The sequence below is a fragment of the Lissotriton helveticus genome, chromosome 2_1 (genome assembly GCF_964261635.1).
Source record: "Lissotriton helveticus chromosome 2_1, aLisHel1.1, whole genome shotgun sequence".
Lineage (NCBI taxonomy): Eukaryota > Metazoa > Chordata > Amphibia > Caudata > Salamandridae > Lissotriton > Lissotriton helveticus.
The window spans coordinates 412968405-412984825 of record NC_136059.1 but is presented as its reverse complement, the minus strand read 5'-3'; the positions used below and the strand labels follow the sequence as shown (position 1 = coordinate 412984825).

The following is a 16421-nucleotide window of genomic DNA, read 5'->3' as shown; positions in this document are numbered from 1 at the left end:
CTTGCTTTCGTGCAACCTGGGACTGTGGAGATGATCGGCTGATCATTGTCTGCTCTGGAAGAAAGTGAGTCTCTGCAGCTGTGTGTGCGTGTTTTGCTGCCAACTGAGACCGCAAGAAGGAGTGCCTGGTGAACGTACAATTGGAGTCGAAGTGAAGTCCCATCAGCGATGTGTGTGGCTCCGTGCCAGAGGAGACCCGTAGTGTGCTGTTGTGAATGTGCACCTGGAGTAACGTAATCTCAGGGGCGTGGGGTAGGTGTGCCTGCGGCCCTCCTGACACCTTCCTAACACTTGTAGCCCTGACCAACAGCCTCGGAGGAGCTGAGCTGCCAGGCCGAGCCGCTGAAGCCCTTTGAGAAAGTTCTACATGGAAGGCCCAGTCCGCTGAAGGAGGAGAGGAGGAGAGTGGGGTTGTGCCCCAAGTAACATGGATCATTGCCTGGGTGGGGTGCGGGCTCGGAGGGACACTCTCTCGGCCTCTCAGTACTTCTGGCGACGTGAGCCATTGCTTCGGCTCAGTTTGGGGCCCGTACTGACCAAAGGAGTGGCAGTACTGGGGCCAGAGTGAGAAGCTGTACTTTATGTCATCGTTGGTAAGTGTTGGGGGCAACTGTTAGCGAAGAGGCTGACTGTCGTAATACACATTGCCAATATTGCTGCTAACTAACAGAAGGACTGTCTTATGACACCTGACATTATTTCTGCATAACAAAGTACACAATTGTTGCGCTACACATTGCATTATGTCTCCATTGCAAAGTACAGGATTGTGGCGGTCCGCATTCAATTATTCCTTAATTGCAAAGCACATGATTCTAGCAGTGTGTATTGCATTATTTCTTCATTGCAAAGTACGTGATTGGGGTGTGACGCATTGTATTATTTCTCCTTTGCCCAGCACAGTATTGTATAGTTACATTGTCTGTCCATTGCAATATAGCTAGCATTGCGACCAGCATAGCATTTTGAAAGCGGTGGTTATGATTTGTACCTACCAGCCAGCCGGAACGAATATTACCCTTTATTATATGTTGCCCTTTGTATTGTGTGGTCTGATCGTGTATCTTTTTATATAAAGTTTATACTTATTTTTATCAAACTCGTGTGGAGTCCACTTGTGATATTACCAGTGGGTTGCTGTGAGTGTGGTTGCACATACTGTACACTCGTTCCTTGGAGATAGGCCTGGCTGCTCATGCCAAGCTACTAGGAGGGTGAGCAGGGCTATCTCAAACAGTGTCCTTACTTGGCCTAACATTGAGTGAGGAGTCCCTGGTCTCACACTTGATGACATTGATGCAGGAATAGAACTCTGGCTTCCAACATTGGTTCAGAAACATTCCTAAACCTGTATAATCATTCAGAAAAACTTTCTAGATTGCAAAATAGGTTTAGTGTAGTAGTACTCGAAAACATCTAACTTATTTACCAGCAGGGTTTGTGACCTCAGTCACAAGACACGTTATTTATTTTAGTTCTTTTCTTTTTTTGTGTGAGAAGGTGAAGTCTTTCCTCAAACGTAACATAGAGACTAAGCTTTGAATTTTATTTGATCTGAAAAAATATGGTGACCACCATGAGTACGGCTGTGGAACATGTCATCATTATTTGATGTGGAAATACATGAATTGTCATACCCTCTGGAGGGCTGGTCTGTTCGGTCTGTGGTGAGCTGAGTATGGAAATATAAATATATATAAAGCAAAAATATATATATAAATATGTATATCATCATCATCACAAACTTTATTTCAGTCATTGCAACCATGAAATTGCAAATGCACATAGTACATGAATCTGATAATAAATATGTGACAAAAGTTCATTAAATACAACACATCAATTTCCAATTGATTTGTACCGGCAAATTATAAGACGATTAAAACAGATGAGAGGATAAAAGATGTGGGATCAAAACCTTATGCCCCAGTTAAATTGCACTGAAAGACCCACCATATAATCACAATGTTAAAAATTGATCAGTGTGCAGGGATAAGAAACGTAAAATTATTATCTAAAACATAAGCTAAAAGAATTTATAAAACATTCGAAGGGCACGCTATCACATCTTTGATGCGGATTTCAGAATGCGCAGCGCTTCTTGGTGGCATCAAGTTCCAAGCAACCTCAAACATGGGCTAGCCATTTAATTCTCTGGAGTTATACATAGGGCAGACAAAGAAAATATGGCTAATTGACTCAACTGTGAGAAGGCAACCTGGACAGTACTGCATTGCAGTGGAGGGGCGATGCCAAGCTGCTGTAAAGGAGTTCACAGGAAGGGAGCCAAATCTAAATTGGATATAAAGCTTCCTATCCTGTGGAATCATGATAACCTTCCATTATTGTTCATAAGCGCTTACAATTTTTTATTCCATAAATTCCAATATGAGACGGTCCCCACACAAATGAGTAGTGAGTAGTCTGTGCCACCCAGTTCCATTATTGGGTCACTCACCCATAGTAACAGATCTGGATTGAATCCATCATTGTTTTTAGCTCACTTCGCCACCCCAGTTCAGACACATCTATATGCAAATCATTCTTGACCCAGTGCCTCATGTGAACAGTCCAGCCCGAACCGCCAAGCCAGGTCTTCCCTGGACCGGAAACAAGCATTCTCACGCCCATTTGAGTCGCCTATTGCCCTCAGTTGGGCATACCTCCTTAGTTGTAAAAGTTATGCTTGGGAGGCTAGGGTTTTTGGCCCCAGGTGATGTCATATCAAATTCAAGGGGGTTGTGGTCACTCTCAGTGGTCGACCCTACTACCATATCAATCACACCAGGCCACAGTTCTGTTGTAGGTATTTACCCCCATCTCATCTGACTTAGTTTGGCCATTTACAACCCCATACTCAAGGGTTAGGCCGTGGAGCTGTAGTGCTGTTCATGTCCATTTTTTGATAGGTGGTAAGTCAAGAAGTGGGACGAGCCACATCTCGTCCATCTTGTCACTGTCGATGACATCTTCTAAGTCTAGAGGTTCGAAGGTGACATTGAAGTCACCTGCTACTATTAGTGGTGACTGGTGCTCTCTCTCCTCAAGACAATCTTCCAATGCTTAGAGAGTGGGTGAACTGCAGCCAGCCTTGGAGCCTCTGGCATAGATGTAAAAAAGTTCTAAACCTGTACCGTTACTACCCCTAATATGGATCGCTAAAATATCAGAGCTATTGGTCTTAAGCTCTCGAGTGGTGCAGTGAGGCTCGGTTTTAACCCAGAGCCGCAGCCCCCCAGCTGGTCGTACTGGTCTACTGGTGACTGCTGGGCAACAGAATGTGACATGAGCAAGGGATTGGGTTTTAGACGTACGTGGTAGGAATTCAGCACCTGTTACAAGTATATGTTAAGTCTGGCTATCGTTTGCATGGGACGGTGCCAACAGAAGGGGGTTAACCCTGAACCCCCTGATTTACAGACCACGTCACATTAAATTACTACAGGCCTGTGCACTCGTCAGCGTTAGCTGCAGAGTTAGTACTCTGTGTGATGAGTCATCACAAAACAGACATTCAATGTGAAAACATGTATCAAAATAACAATGAACAGTCAGGAGTTTTGTGTTCTTTCAATCTTGAACGGTTGCCCAGCCAACATGTGTTTCGTCTGGGGAAGTGCCCCGAGACTTCTTCAGGGATTATGGCAATGTGAAGGAGAACATAAATCTTTCTGCCGGTTGTACTTCCGACTCGGCTAGCTATTGAGAGTAAGTGTTTCTCAATGTATAAAAAGGGTCCAGAATAGGGACCATGGTGAAACACATATAGGGGCTTCACTCTCAACCGGTTGTATTTCCGTCCCGGTTGCAGGGAAGAAGTAAGAATTTCCAGACCCTCGTATGATCCAAAAACAGGATTGAAAAGGTGGAGCTGGGGGTGAAGGCTCCGCTAACGAGCGTTTCTCGTTTCAGCGTGGTGTCGCAGTGCCAAGGTATCAGCAGTGAATCAATATACGGTCCACATTTGGGGGATTTCAGACCCGAGTGGGAAACTTGAGCAGCCCGTGCGCTGTGTGTAGACGATGGACGCAGCATCTGGGACGTGACATTTCCGGGAATAAAGACAGGAGCAGTGGCCCAAGTTTCCTACAAAATGCAAATATAACATTGCTCTATATATGGGTTCCAGTGAGCACCTGCCACCTTTGGCCCCTCTCCAGCCACATTCCATGTTAATATGCTAAGTTTTGAAGGCAATCCTCTGGTGGCTGGACGGAGAGACTGGTTTCCGTCCATAGCGCAGCCTGTGACCCTGCAGTGGTTTCTCACATTGATAAAGTCCCCTCTTCGGGGGTATCAGTGCTGATCTGCAGTAGGTCAGGGGAGCCCGTGGCTAATGGGCTTTGGAGTTGATGACAAGGTGTCAGTATGATGCTTAGTTTTGTTTAATCAGTGCTCAACCTTACTTATACATGAAGATGTCATATGGGCTGGACAGACTTGGCATGCAAGTCAGTCATTGATAGCGAGTGGTGAATCAGAACCCAATGGAGTGCCATACTGGTTGGTGGTTAGCAACTGTGGTGTATAAAAGGGTCTGTATTTTAGTTGCATGCCAGTGGGAGTGGGTGAGCATGTGTGTTGTATTTGTGTGTGTTGTATTTGTAAAGCGCACAGCTGCCCACGCGACGGGGCGTCCCGGCACTGCACTCATACTGCTGTGGAACCCTGCCTGGCTTTTCCTTGTGAAATGTCCACTCCTGGGCACCCCCAAGGTGAAGCCAGGCATCCAAGCGCTGCTGGGGCCGTTGTGGAGATTAAGCAAGCTATTGCCCAGAGTCGGACCCATGATTAGACTAGGAACCGAGGCGAGAATTATCAGGCCCGGGGAGATTGAGTCCAAGAGCCGCCGAGGCGGGAATTGAACCCTGGTCTCTGCATCAGGGTCTGGCGCTCTAACCATTGAGCCACACTTCTCCACATGTTCTTGCCTCTAAGGCTATAAGGTTATGGGCTCAATTCCCATCTCTTAATTGTACTTCAATGCAATCCGTTTGAAAGGTGTGGTGGGTTAGAGCCTTTTTGCCCATAAGATCTCCTCCCTGGTGAGAAATCTACACCCCCTCACCTCCTGAATCCAATATATAGATTTGTTTATTAAAGAGTCTTTACCTTCGTACTTCGTGTGTGATGGAATGTTAGGCACATTAGTCATATAGATACTCCTAGCGGCACATTGGACCTGATATCGCCTATTACTAGGATGCCGACCGCTGTCAGCTTGCATTCTGTCACTGCTGCGCGCTAGTTGGAGAGCGGTTTTGCTAATGAGGTTTGCAGGAGGTTGTGTGGGGATGGACATTAAGGGGGCTATGCTGCTCGAGGGATTGGTTGGCTACTGTGGGCGTCTAATTGTCTGCTTGGATTAAAGCACTTTGGAGGAATTTCTATCTAGCAGAAGTTGGACCTGGTCTGTGAGGGCTAGGATTAGTGTTTTTAGTAACTTCAGCACTCAGATCAGTTATGATCCTATTCATGTTCTGACCCAACGAGGCTGTCTCTTCTGGAAAGCCCTCAGCCCTACATCCCTTTCTCTACACGTTCAGTGGCTAACTTCGTTGTAGAGGAGTCTGCCACTAACTCAAACACTTCAGCCCGCTGGTTGCAGGACAGATGCTGTAGTGTGAGAAACCTGTTGGATAGTACAATATTGGTGTTGGCATCGGTGTTACTGCCAGCTATGGTTTTATTTACAACAGCAATGGGAATTAAGGATACCCCGGCCTCCGCATCATCAGTAGGCACTGTATGTGGGGTGGCAATGGGATGACTCGAGGGGGGATTTTTTGCGCTACATGAAATTCCACTTAATGAAAATAGAGGGAATGCATTTAGCAGGATTAGGATTTGGGCTGGAAAGATGCCGTGGCTCGTTAGGAGGGTGCAATGTGTCTGTTGAAACCGGAAGAGTGACGGGTTAGGATTTCCTCGCATTCCACGAGTAGCTCATCAATACAATCCAAGACACAGTTATTGGCTACTGACTTGCGAGCCAATTTGCTTCTGCTAGATTTCAGGGGCCTCATTTATGAGGCCGTGCGTGCCTTTTACTCCGCCAGTGCGTCACTTTTTGTGACGCACCAACAGCGTAAAAAATGTGCCTTGTTGCACCATATCTACAAAGTGACGCATCTAGGTAAATGCGTCACTTTGTAAACCCTTGCGCTACATTATACCTACGCCAGGTATAATGTATGCATGGGGGGCGTATTGACGCAAGGAAGGGTCGTAGAAGTGATGCAGTGAAATCTATGAGATTTCACTGCGTCACTTTTAGGACGCCGTTGCATCAAAATCTTGCGCCTGCCTCACAGCAGGCGTAAGACTGACGCAGGCCCTTTCACATGGGGCTTGCCCCATGTGAAAGGACGCATTGCTGGAGTTGCGTAACTTTTGTGACACACTCCAGCAATGCGACACTTTTGCACTTTTGCACAAATACGTCAGAAATACTGACGTATCTGTAACTCCTTGCGACATGATGCGTCATACATTAAATATGACGCATCAGGATTGTCGCAAGGAGTGCGCAGTGAAAAGTGACGCATCGCTGTTTTCACGCAGCGATGCGTCGTCACTTTTCTTAAATGAGGCCCCAGGTGGGCCCATGAGCCCCAGCCCTTAACACTACCCTTCCCGCCTCCGCCCTGAGCTCTAAAACTCTGCCCCCTTCCAAAAAAGACGCCCCGGACACACCCTGAGCCCTAAACCCACCCCTCCCCTAGAAACTATCCCCTTTCCCCCAACCCAGCCCCAGTCCCACTTACATGTCTGCATCTGAAGCTTCCTGTCCCTATGCTTCCTGTTCCTCTCCGTCCAGACACCTAGGCAGCTGTCTGCCTTAACCACGCATATATATATGCATGGTTCAGGCAAGCGTTGTTCCGCATGCAGGGAACTGGCAAACCAGGCTCAGCCCGCGCTGTAAAGGCTGTTTCCCGAAAAGGGGTGACATGAAATAATGTAACAGATTAAGAGATAGTGTCATGGAAATAAGGACGAGGAAGAGAGAGATAGTATTCGAGTAAAAAAGAGTCAACAGGAGATAGTAACTTGAAGAAAATTACTCCGGGCACAGCAGTGACTAGTTGGACTACACAATCTCATGTACAAAGTGAGATAAAGGAGGGGCCCCAAAACATCATCTTGAAATGAGCATTTTCTCACCTGCAGCTGTCGCTGTCACCAGTATACACGAATACCGTGGCCTTAAATGCACATTACCAGATGCACAATTCGTGTTTGAGTGGGTTGCAAATATTTGAGCGTAACCTTGTCATTTCTCCGCCTTGTTATGAGGACCTACTTTTCGTTATTTCTGTAGCCTACATTTGGATTGGAGTGAGGTCGCAGGCCTTCATTTTGCCTCGGATCAATTATACATCTGTAAAACGTTTCTAACTCAGCCCTCTGGTGACATGGCGGTGGGCTGGTGAATTTTAAGCACTTGGGAACCTACCCTGTAATGCAGACTGGACATCTATGTATATGTATATGTGACCTAAAAGAACAATGGGGAGAAAAATGTCTCCGTGCCATGCTTCTGGTGCTATTTTGCCTCAAGCTATAAAAAATATGCATTCATGGCCTACTGTCACGTGTTATCAAAAACTTAAATGTTGCATTAAATCCTAGAACAAATTCGATGGCAGAGACGGGTACACAAATTACAAAGCTTATGAATGACAGTGTAAGCAAACCCTTATTCAACATATAACCTTTTCCTGCGCGTTCCTTCTGAACTGAAACAATGGATATGTGGGGAGAAACATTCCTTTCAAATTGTTTCTATGTGAAATGTTCAGAGTATGCTTAATAGGCATTTTCAAAAATTCTATACCCGAAAATGTAAATGCATTGTTCTTGTAACTGAAATAGTAATGTTGTCATTTTTTGCCACTCTCTGATTTTTCATACATTTTTATGGCAGTAAGTAGTCAAAATAAGATGTAATAACTATCTACTTTCATTTTCTGTTTAGGAAATAGTCAACTTCAACTGCAGAAAGCTAGTCGCCACAATGCCTCTTTTTGCCAACGCAGACCCGAACTTTGTCACAGCCATGCTGAGCAAGCTGCGCTTTGAGGTCTTCCAGCCTGGGGATTACATCATTCGTGAAGGCGCTGTGGGGAAAAAGATGTATTTCATACAACATGGAGTCGCTGGTGTCATTACGAAATCCAGCAGGGAAATGAAGCTGACAGACGGCTCTTACTTTGGAGGTTAGTGAATTAAAATCCGAATAGCATGGTCTGGGGAGTGAAAGGCAGAAGCGTGTTTCTTGGAAATAAGGGAAAAATAAAGTAAAATGAAAAATGTTTCACCCTCTAATAATCCCCTCAGGAATGTGTCAAAAATGAGAGAATTTCTTGTTGAGTGCTTTTTGCAATTTCTGTTATTCAGTGCGTTATTGTGTTGCTGCGACAAGCCATTAATTTGTTATTAAGTATGGAGCAAACCTATTGCTAACTATATACATTGAGTAGGCTTTTGGGTCTGCCCCTTTCAACTACATTTTTAGGTCTCGCCTAGCATTGCACCACAAATGAGCTGCATTCGCTTTACGAGGCGTGCAATATATACTATAGTGTGGAAGGTTCGTAGAGCTCCGCCCACTCTCCGTCCATCTTTTTGATTGGCTTGTTTCGTGAATGCTGCCTCTAGCTAAATTGGTATTACATCTATATTATCCTGTGACCCGATTTTTTTTTAACATATTTTCAATTCTAACACCTTTGTCAGCGATATCTTTATCAAATCCTGTGTCATGGTTCTCTCTCAAGTAATCAGTGGCGGTTTCTCCCCGAGGGTGGCGGAGTTCCGCCCCGATTTCCAAAGGCATCTCAATCATATTTATTTATTTTCTTAAAAATACGTTTTTAAAGTCTAATTTTGGCTCTAGTGTTAGATACACAATCAATACACCACTACTGTCTTCCCCAGCAGCCCCGGCCACTCACCAATACCGCCGCCGTGACTTCAAGGGAAGCATCACGTGACATGAGACTGACTCCCTCCCCTTGCAGGCCCAAAGAAGCCAAAGTGTTTGCCGGGCCGACAACCTCACAGCCCTGAAGGCTGTGATGTCATCAGCTCGGCAAAGACCTAGCTTCAGGGCCCAGCCTCCACCCCCTGATGGCGTTGAGGGAAAGTTAGCCCCGGGTGTTTTAAGTCTAAGCCCCGGTATCACTAACCCTCCACGTCAATCAGGGAGTGGGGACTGTCACCCACCCCTTTCCCAACTCATTACAGGGCGTGGTGAGACCCACCATGTGACGAGTTGGGAAAAGGGTGTGGCAGGCGGGAAGCCGAGGATGTGAGTCTGAGCAGACTTGACCTCAGGCTAAGACTGCTTCTCGCGTGTTTGTCTGCACTGGTGAAAGTTTCTGCAAGGTGCTGCGTCACACAGGACATGGACTCCAACACTGGCTGCAGAGACAACTCTCTCTGACTCGAGTGCCCCGAGAGGAGAAAGTCCATCATTTTTAGTGCCAGTTGCTGCTTGCTGGCCCTGTGTGCCACAACTGACTCGACTGCAGGAGGTTAGTAGGACATGATTCGGAATTCCAATTTTGTATGTTATTATTGGTATTGTAGTCGTGCATAATACTGGCTTGGCTGCCTTGGTTATTATTGGTGTTGGCTGCCTTGGTTGCCTTTGTTTTTGTTGGTTATTATTGGTGTTGTAGTCGACTCGTGTATAATACTGGCTTGGCTGCCTTGTGATTAAGGGAATGTGTCTGTATGCCACCCCGGGTATGAGACAGTGGACATTGCTCAGCCATGATGTGGCCTCCCCCACGGACAGGTTTCCCAAATTGTTTTCCTCCATTGGGAATCTGTATATTGCTTCAGACTGGATTGATAGAAAATCCTTTCATGAGAACAAACGTTTAATAGCTTGCAGACTATTAGTTCTCTCACATGCTGTCACTCAGCTCCTGGCCAGGCACAGTGGCACAGTACCGAAATTAGGCCTAAAAACCCACCATCCACGTGCAGTATTATGTTGCGCTTTCTGCTCGGCAAGTTGGCAGGCTCAGAAATCATGTTGTATGTGCGCACTCGCTCAGCTCCTGAACAGGCACCTGCTCAATGTGGCCTGGGTTTTACCGAAATCGGGCCTAACATTAAAACATGCCTAAAACCCCACCATCCACGTGCAGCATTAAGTTGCGCTTTTTCCTTGGCAGGCTCAGAATTCATATTTTATGTGTGCAGGTGAAAGCAAGATGATACTGGCAGGCCCGTTTAAAGGTTTATTTTGGATAATGCTTTCTCAGAAGGGAGACGGGGTACTCTCTATCTGCTTGGGATGTGGGTTGAGACCCAAATCTTGCCTTAAAAATTATCCGGGGGCAACATCATTTGACTTTTCTTAAATTGACCCTGGGCAACATCATTAGACTTTGCTTGTAAAGTCTGGCATTTAAATACAGTTTAGACCAACTCACGCAGTGCTTTTTGACACTCGCCAGCCAGCATGAAGGTGCCTGTGTTTGTGTCTACATTGATCGAATGTAAAAGAATTCAAGCGTTTTCGAATGCTGTGTCTGTAGGCAAAGTTTTGTGAGGGGCTGGTGTGAGAAAGTCAGTGTGAGTGTGTGTGAGACAGACAGGAAGTTGATAAGAGAAGATGTGGTTACAGGTGAACCTTAGAAGCGTGTGAAAAGCAGTAAAAAAAGATGTGGAAAATTAATTTAAAGAAAGTTTTGAGAAAAGTCTGAAGGTGACGATAGTGAGGAAGGGAGTCAGTAAATGCGTATGCCGTAAAGTGGAGGAAGGAAAATAGAGGGTGTCAAAGGAAATCATAAGACTCCCTTTTAGGTGCCAACTGGACGACAATGAATTCTAGGGCCTCTCGGACACAGGCTGGAAGGCAGGGAAGTGAGGGGATTTTCTTACAGGGGCTGAAAAGGAGATCTGGAAATCGGGCAACTTCCTCACACTGTCCAATTAAGCTTTAGGGAAATCTGTAGACTCTCCGAGGGATGTGGACTAGGAAACAGGGAAATCAGGAGACTTCTTGACAGATGGCAATAAAGAAATCAGAAATCTTCCCGACAGCTGGGCCATAGGGAAATCAGGTGACTCCCCAACAAATGCTGAATGACCACATTTTTTGGATTTGTAATGCGCATAGCTGCCCCAGCGACGAGGCGTCCTAGCGCAATCACAGACTCCTCAGCGTGAACCAAAGAAAGCTAAAGATTACACAGGGAAAAGCCAGGTCTTTATTGCTTTTCGAAAGGCAAGGTGGCTCTGAATGGCTCAGATGGACACAGGGAACGAATTCCAGAGTTGCACAGCCAAGCTGCGTAAGGAGCGACCACCCGCTCTAGCTTTCAAAACACGAGGGGTACAGACCAGCACTAAGTCGTCTGATCTCAAAGGACGCTGTGGCACAAATGGAGACAACACAACAGACTTCCCAAGTGTTACCACCTATCTTAGAAAACAATATGCGGTGCTTGTTCACATTTTGCTATTCTGGATCAGCCAAGACCTGGAAAATGAAAAAGAATTTGTGTAAAATTGTCAATAATTCTTTAATAACATGACAAGTTTGAGAGCAGTGCGTTTGCGGTTGAAATGCTACATTATTAAGGGTGGTTATCTGAAACAGCACTGTGTATAATTTGAAGGAATGCAGTGTCTCACGTTTTGTACCACTATTTGTTCAGCGAGCATATGTCACTAGAAGCACATATAGCACATTTGAATGTGACTAGTTCAGTGTTGGTGAACAGGGCAACCGTGTAGTTCTATGTTTGTGTGAGCGTGTAGTCGTGAAAATTGCATATTTATTATCTGTCAAGATATTAGCGTGGTGCATTAAATTAAATATGTTTCTTAGTTGAGCTGACGTGGTCACGAATAGCGTATATGTCTGTGGTTTAATGTTATAGATGTCAATTGAACTCTACATGCCACAGCATTTGTGTTTTCATTTAAGCTGACCCGGTTGGCTTCAGTTGTTAACATACGCGACATATATGCCTAGCTGATGGCTGCTGTGGACATGTGATTTGTGCATTCCTCTGGCTCCTCTTTGGTGTAGTCAGGTGCAATATACTTCTTTGTGTCCAAGTATTAAAACAGTTGAATAGGCCTTACATGACCACAAAGAAAGATCTTTGGGTCTCACAAGAGTTAAGTTACAGAGGTATCAGTAAAACACAATGTGACTGCCTGGACCACAACTTAACCAATTTACATATTGTTTCCTAATTCACACTACAGCTTGCAGAGTTGTGCTTGCAGAACTTGGTTTAGCACCCCTGGATCTGTCAGCACAACCCTGTGATGTGCACCCACCCAGGCTGCCAAGGCGTGCTGAATCTAAACACAGTAAAATGGCGCATATGAAAGAACTGCTCCACCCATTATCTTGCTCCTGGCGCTGACCAGCATGGCATGGTGTGACTGGTTCAGTAATAGAGTTGTGCCACTCTAAGAGTTGAAGTGTGTTGGCTCAAAGGCCAGAGTCTCAATGCTAGTAGGACCGTTTTGTGCTGCAGGTCATGGATTCCCACACAGGGCGCCACTAACCCTAAAGCCGGCCCTGTTGACGTGCATGCACAGTGCGCTGTCACTGACCCTTTACCTCTGTGTATTCTAGTGCTGTGTTAATGTCCCATTGTGTCTCACTCTCCGCTGTCATCTGTATCAGACCTCTCTTCCCTCTCACTCTCCACTCTCATCTGTCAGACCTCTCTCCTCTCACTCTCTGATCTTGTCTCAGTGTCAGACCTCTCACCCCCTCACTCTCTTCTCTTGTCTCTGTGTCAGACCTCTTTACCCCTCACACTCTGCTCTCGTCTCAGTGTCAGACCTCTCTCCCCTCTTACTATTCACTCAGTCTCCCCTCTCACTCTCACTGACGGCTGGAGGGGAGGTGATAAGGGTAATTTAAGCTGTTCACAAATGCCTTTGCTGCTGAATGAAAGCATTCCTTGGCTGCAGTTCGTTCCTTCATTGACTTTAAGCGGAGGGTGCGCAGATTCCCATTAGAAGTTTCACCAACTGCTGCTACCTGTACATTTTCTCATGTCTACTAATTAATCATTTTGTAATTGCATTGGCCTTTTTCTGTTTCGCACAGTGGCTTCCGAAACTCTTGAAAATGCACCATTTGCCTACTAATTTTTCAAAATTTTCTCGGGGGGATAACCCCCCCGAACCCACCTAATGTGGTTCAGGCTCGATCGCTACGCTCGCTCACTCGCACGGTGTGCTACACCACTAATTTTATGCCCACCACTTTCAAATCTCACCAGCCACCACTGCACGTAATCATGCCAAAATCTAACTGCATGTCAGTACTTCACATTAATGTGCTCATTTTATGGATTTGACCAAAAATTTCATACCAGAAAACAATGCTGACAAGAAATGGAAATGATTGAACTTCATTCTGGAAACTCTGGGTCTCAGATAATGTCTGTCCATCAATATTAGGCACACCCAGAACTGGGGGCCGATTTTGTTACTGGTGGATGGTTTTGCAGCAGAGCTGAAATATCAGCTTCTTGTAACAAAAGCAGTAGCGGTGCTTGTGCTTGACACTACCAACCTAGGCTTAAGCTTTTGCCATACTACACCTTCCGCACCTGCCCGGGTTCGTTCGAGCAAACTGCCATGGCTGGTTTCGGTTCCCAGCCCAGCCGTGGTACTCACACGAGAGGTAAGTATGGCCCATCTTTTTATTGATGTTGCAAATGTGGTATATTCTCTGTCAATGCCCAAAAGAACACAGTGCTATAGTTGATGATTGTACTGCTTCACACAAGACTAGATTAAGAGAATGACAAGCACAAGGAATGAATTGCTTTTGGGATCCTATCTAGTATTTTCTGCACGCCGGAGTGTCTCCCTTCCTATTAGCCGCGTTGTCATAACCTTGACCACAGCAGCAGTGTTGAAGAGGTATTCCTAAATCTTTCAGTTTAAGTAGTACATCACAAATGGATTTATCACTCGTGTCCTCTACACATTTCTCCTCTGTTATGTGCTAAGAACTGTATGTTAAAACAGTGCACCCCCAGACACCATTTTGTGTCCACAAGCCAGTGAACCCAGCTCCCCCCCCCAGCAACAGGGATATTCTACATCAGAGGGTGCTTCTGTGAGATGTTTAAACTGTGTTTACTGGGGACTGTGAACTTCGTTTTTGGCCAGGAGAGGGAGTAAAGGTGTATTCAAACAGTATTGTTAGATTTCAAGTTAGTGAGACCTTTGTCTGCAGAGGTCCAAAGTGTGGATTGAGCCTGTCTGTCTCCTAGGAGATTCTGAACAGGAGAAGCAGCTCTCCAGCCCCCACCCCCGGGCCAGCGGACTATTGGCTATTCAGCTACTAGGCAACTCTGAGTCCTCTCCTCACACTTGCCCAGGCCCCTTAAGGTTTTGCTGGGTGCACCCCAAATCATTCTTCTCCATCTTGTGAGTTGCTGCCGCCTTCCTGTGCCCCAGATTGCAGTGAGCAGAGTCCAGGAAGTGGTAAGGAGACAGACTAGTGCTGTCTCTTCCCCAAAACAAAAGTTGTTAAAAAACAGATTTTCCCTTTCTGTGATTACTGTCTTTGCCTGTGATTGTTACAGTTTAAAATTGTCATTTTAACCTGCCTGCGATTGCATATTTTATCACCTGTTTTGTGTTTTAAACTTGTGGTTTTCCCTGCCCATGATTGCTTCCATTTAACATGTTGAATTGTGGGATTTGCAGTCTAAACTCTGTAGTTTATCCCTCTCATTCCTGTTGACAATTCAGTTTTCCCTCCAAATTTCTCCTCTGCTCTGTGCTAAGACCAGTATGTTAAAACAGTGCACCCCTAGCCACCATTTTGTGTACACAAGCCAGTGAAACCGGTCCCCCTCTTTCCTCCCCCCCCCCCACAGCAACAGGGATATTCTACATCGGAGGGTGCTTCTGTGAGCTGTTTAAACTGTGTTTACTAGGGACTGTGCACTTCGTTTTTTGGCCAGAAGAGGGAGTAAAGTTTTTTTCAAACTGTATTAGATTTCAAGTTAGTGGGACCTTTACCTGCAGAATTCCAAAGTGTGGATTGAGCCTGTTTGTCTCCTAGGAGATACTGAACATGAGAAGCAGCTTCCAACTCCCTGGCCAGCAAACCCTGTCTGAGGTCGCCAGGACCTTATATGGTCTGCTAGTGGTTGGTACATGTGTACACTGATTGGAGGTTGTATCTGGTGTTTCTATTGGGTTAAGGTTAGTGTCCTCATTGGTTGGATATTTGAGGGTTCTGATTGGTTTCTGGGTCTGTGATTCAATCAATGTAGGGTTGGGACTAGGGCTAGGGTTAGGATTTCTTTTGGAAGTAGGGACTAGGGCTTACTATGTTATTGGTTGTTGGGAGTAGGGTGGGACTAGGACTAGGGTTAGACCTTTATTTGGAAGTAGCGATTAGGGCTTCTGGTGTGATTGGTTGCTGGACTAGTTGTGGGACTAAGAGTAGGGTTAGGCGTTCTATTGGAAGTAGGGACTAGGGCTTCCTGTACCATTGGTTGCTTGGACTTGGGTTGGGACTACTGGTAGGGTTAGGGCCTCTATTTGACATAGAGCTCAGGGTTTTTGAACTGATTGGGTGCTTGGACTAGGGCTAAGATTGGCTGTAAGGTCCTGGTCGCCTATTGGTTCTAGATTTTAGGGCTAGTGTTATGATTGGATAATGTTAAGGCTAGGGTTCCCATTGGCTGAAGGGGTCAACTGATTACCAGGGTTATAAAAGGTCAGAGTTAGGGCGTCTCAGCCCGGGCGTCGAGGCTAAGGGTGGAGGGGACAAGGGCTGCTGCCTGTTTGAGCCTGTTAAGGGCGGAGAGGACAAGGGCTGCTGCCTGTTTCAGCCTGTTCAAGTCTGACCGGGGCCAGGGCCAGCAATGCTGCTGATTTTCCCATTTAGCAATACCCAGCCCACACCATCCACATCCACAAACTTAAGGTTACTTATGGATCTATATATTTATCACTTACTTGTAATTTAGCATTTCCAATGAGCTACCCTATTTCTCAGCCTATACATCTATCAATATATCCTCTAGATCCACTCTCATTTATCCCAAACCCCATGCCACTACTATGATCCCCAAAATAACCCCTTCTTGACTCTCTCCTACTCTACCCCTCCTTGTATCATCTGACAACTCTTTCTACTATACCTATCCCCAAAACAAACCTTTCAAAACTCTTCCCTCTGACTCCTCCCGTCCAAAATTCATTTTTACTCATCCAAAGGCTTCTTCCTAATGCTAAGACCTAAAAAAAAATAAAATAAAAAAAAATCCTTCACTCTTTTATCCCTCCACTATCCTTTTCAATCCAAATTAACAGAATAACATGTTCACTTCTCAAATTCCATATTCAACTATACTAATTCACCACTAATCCTTTATGGGTTCCGGAGT

The 16421-nt window shown here is 45.6% G+C and overlaps 1 protein-coding gene across 2 annotated transcripts in view; it reads left to right on the top strand.

The window, feature by feature from the left end:
• Positions 1-16421, top strand: part of HCN1 (hyperpolarization activated cyclic nucleotide gated potassium channel 1) — a 1081228-nt gene that overhangs the window by 877901 nt on the left and 186906 nt on the right. For both annotated transcript variants that reach the window (XM_078675048.1, XM_078675049.1), the window contains exon 6: positions 7982-8222. In XM_078675048.1, coding sequence (XP_078531174.1) covers positions 7982-8222 — 241 coding nt within the window. The remainder of the gene's footprint in view (positions 1-7981; positions 8223-16421) is intronic.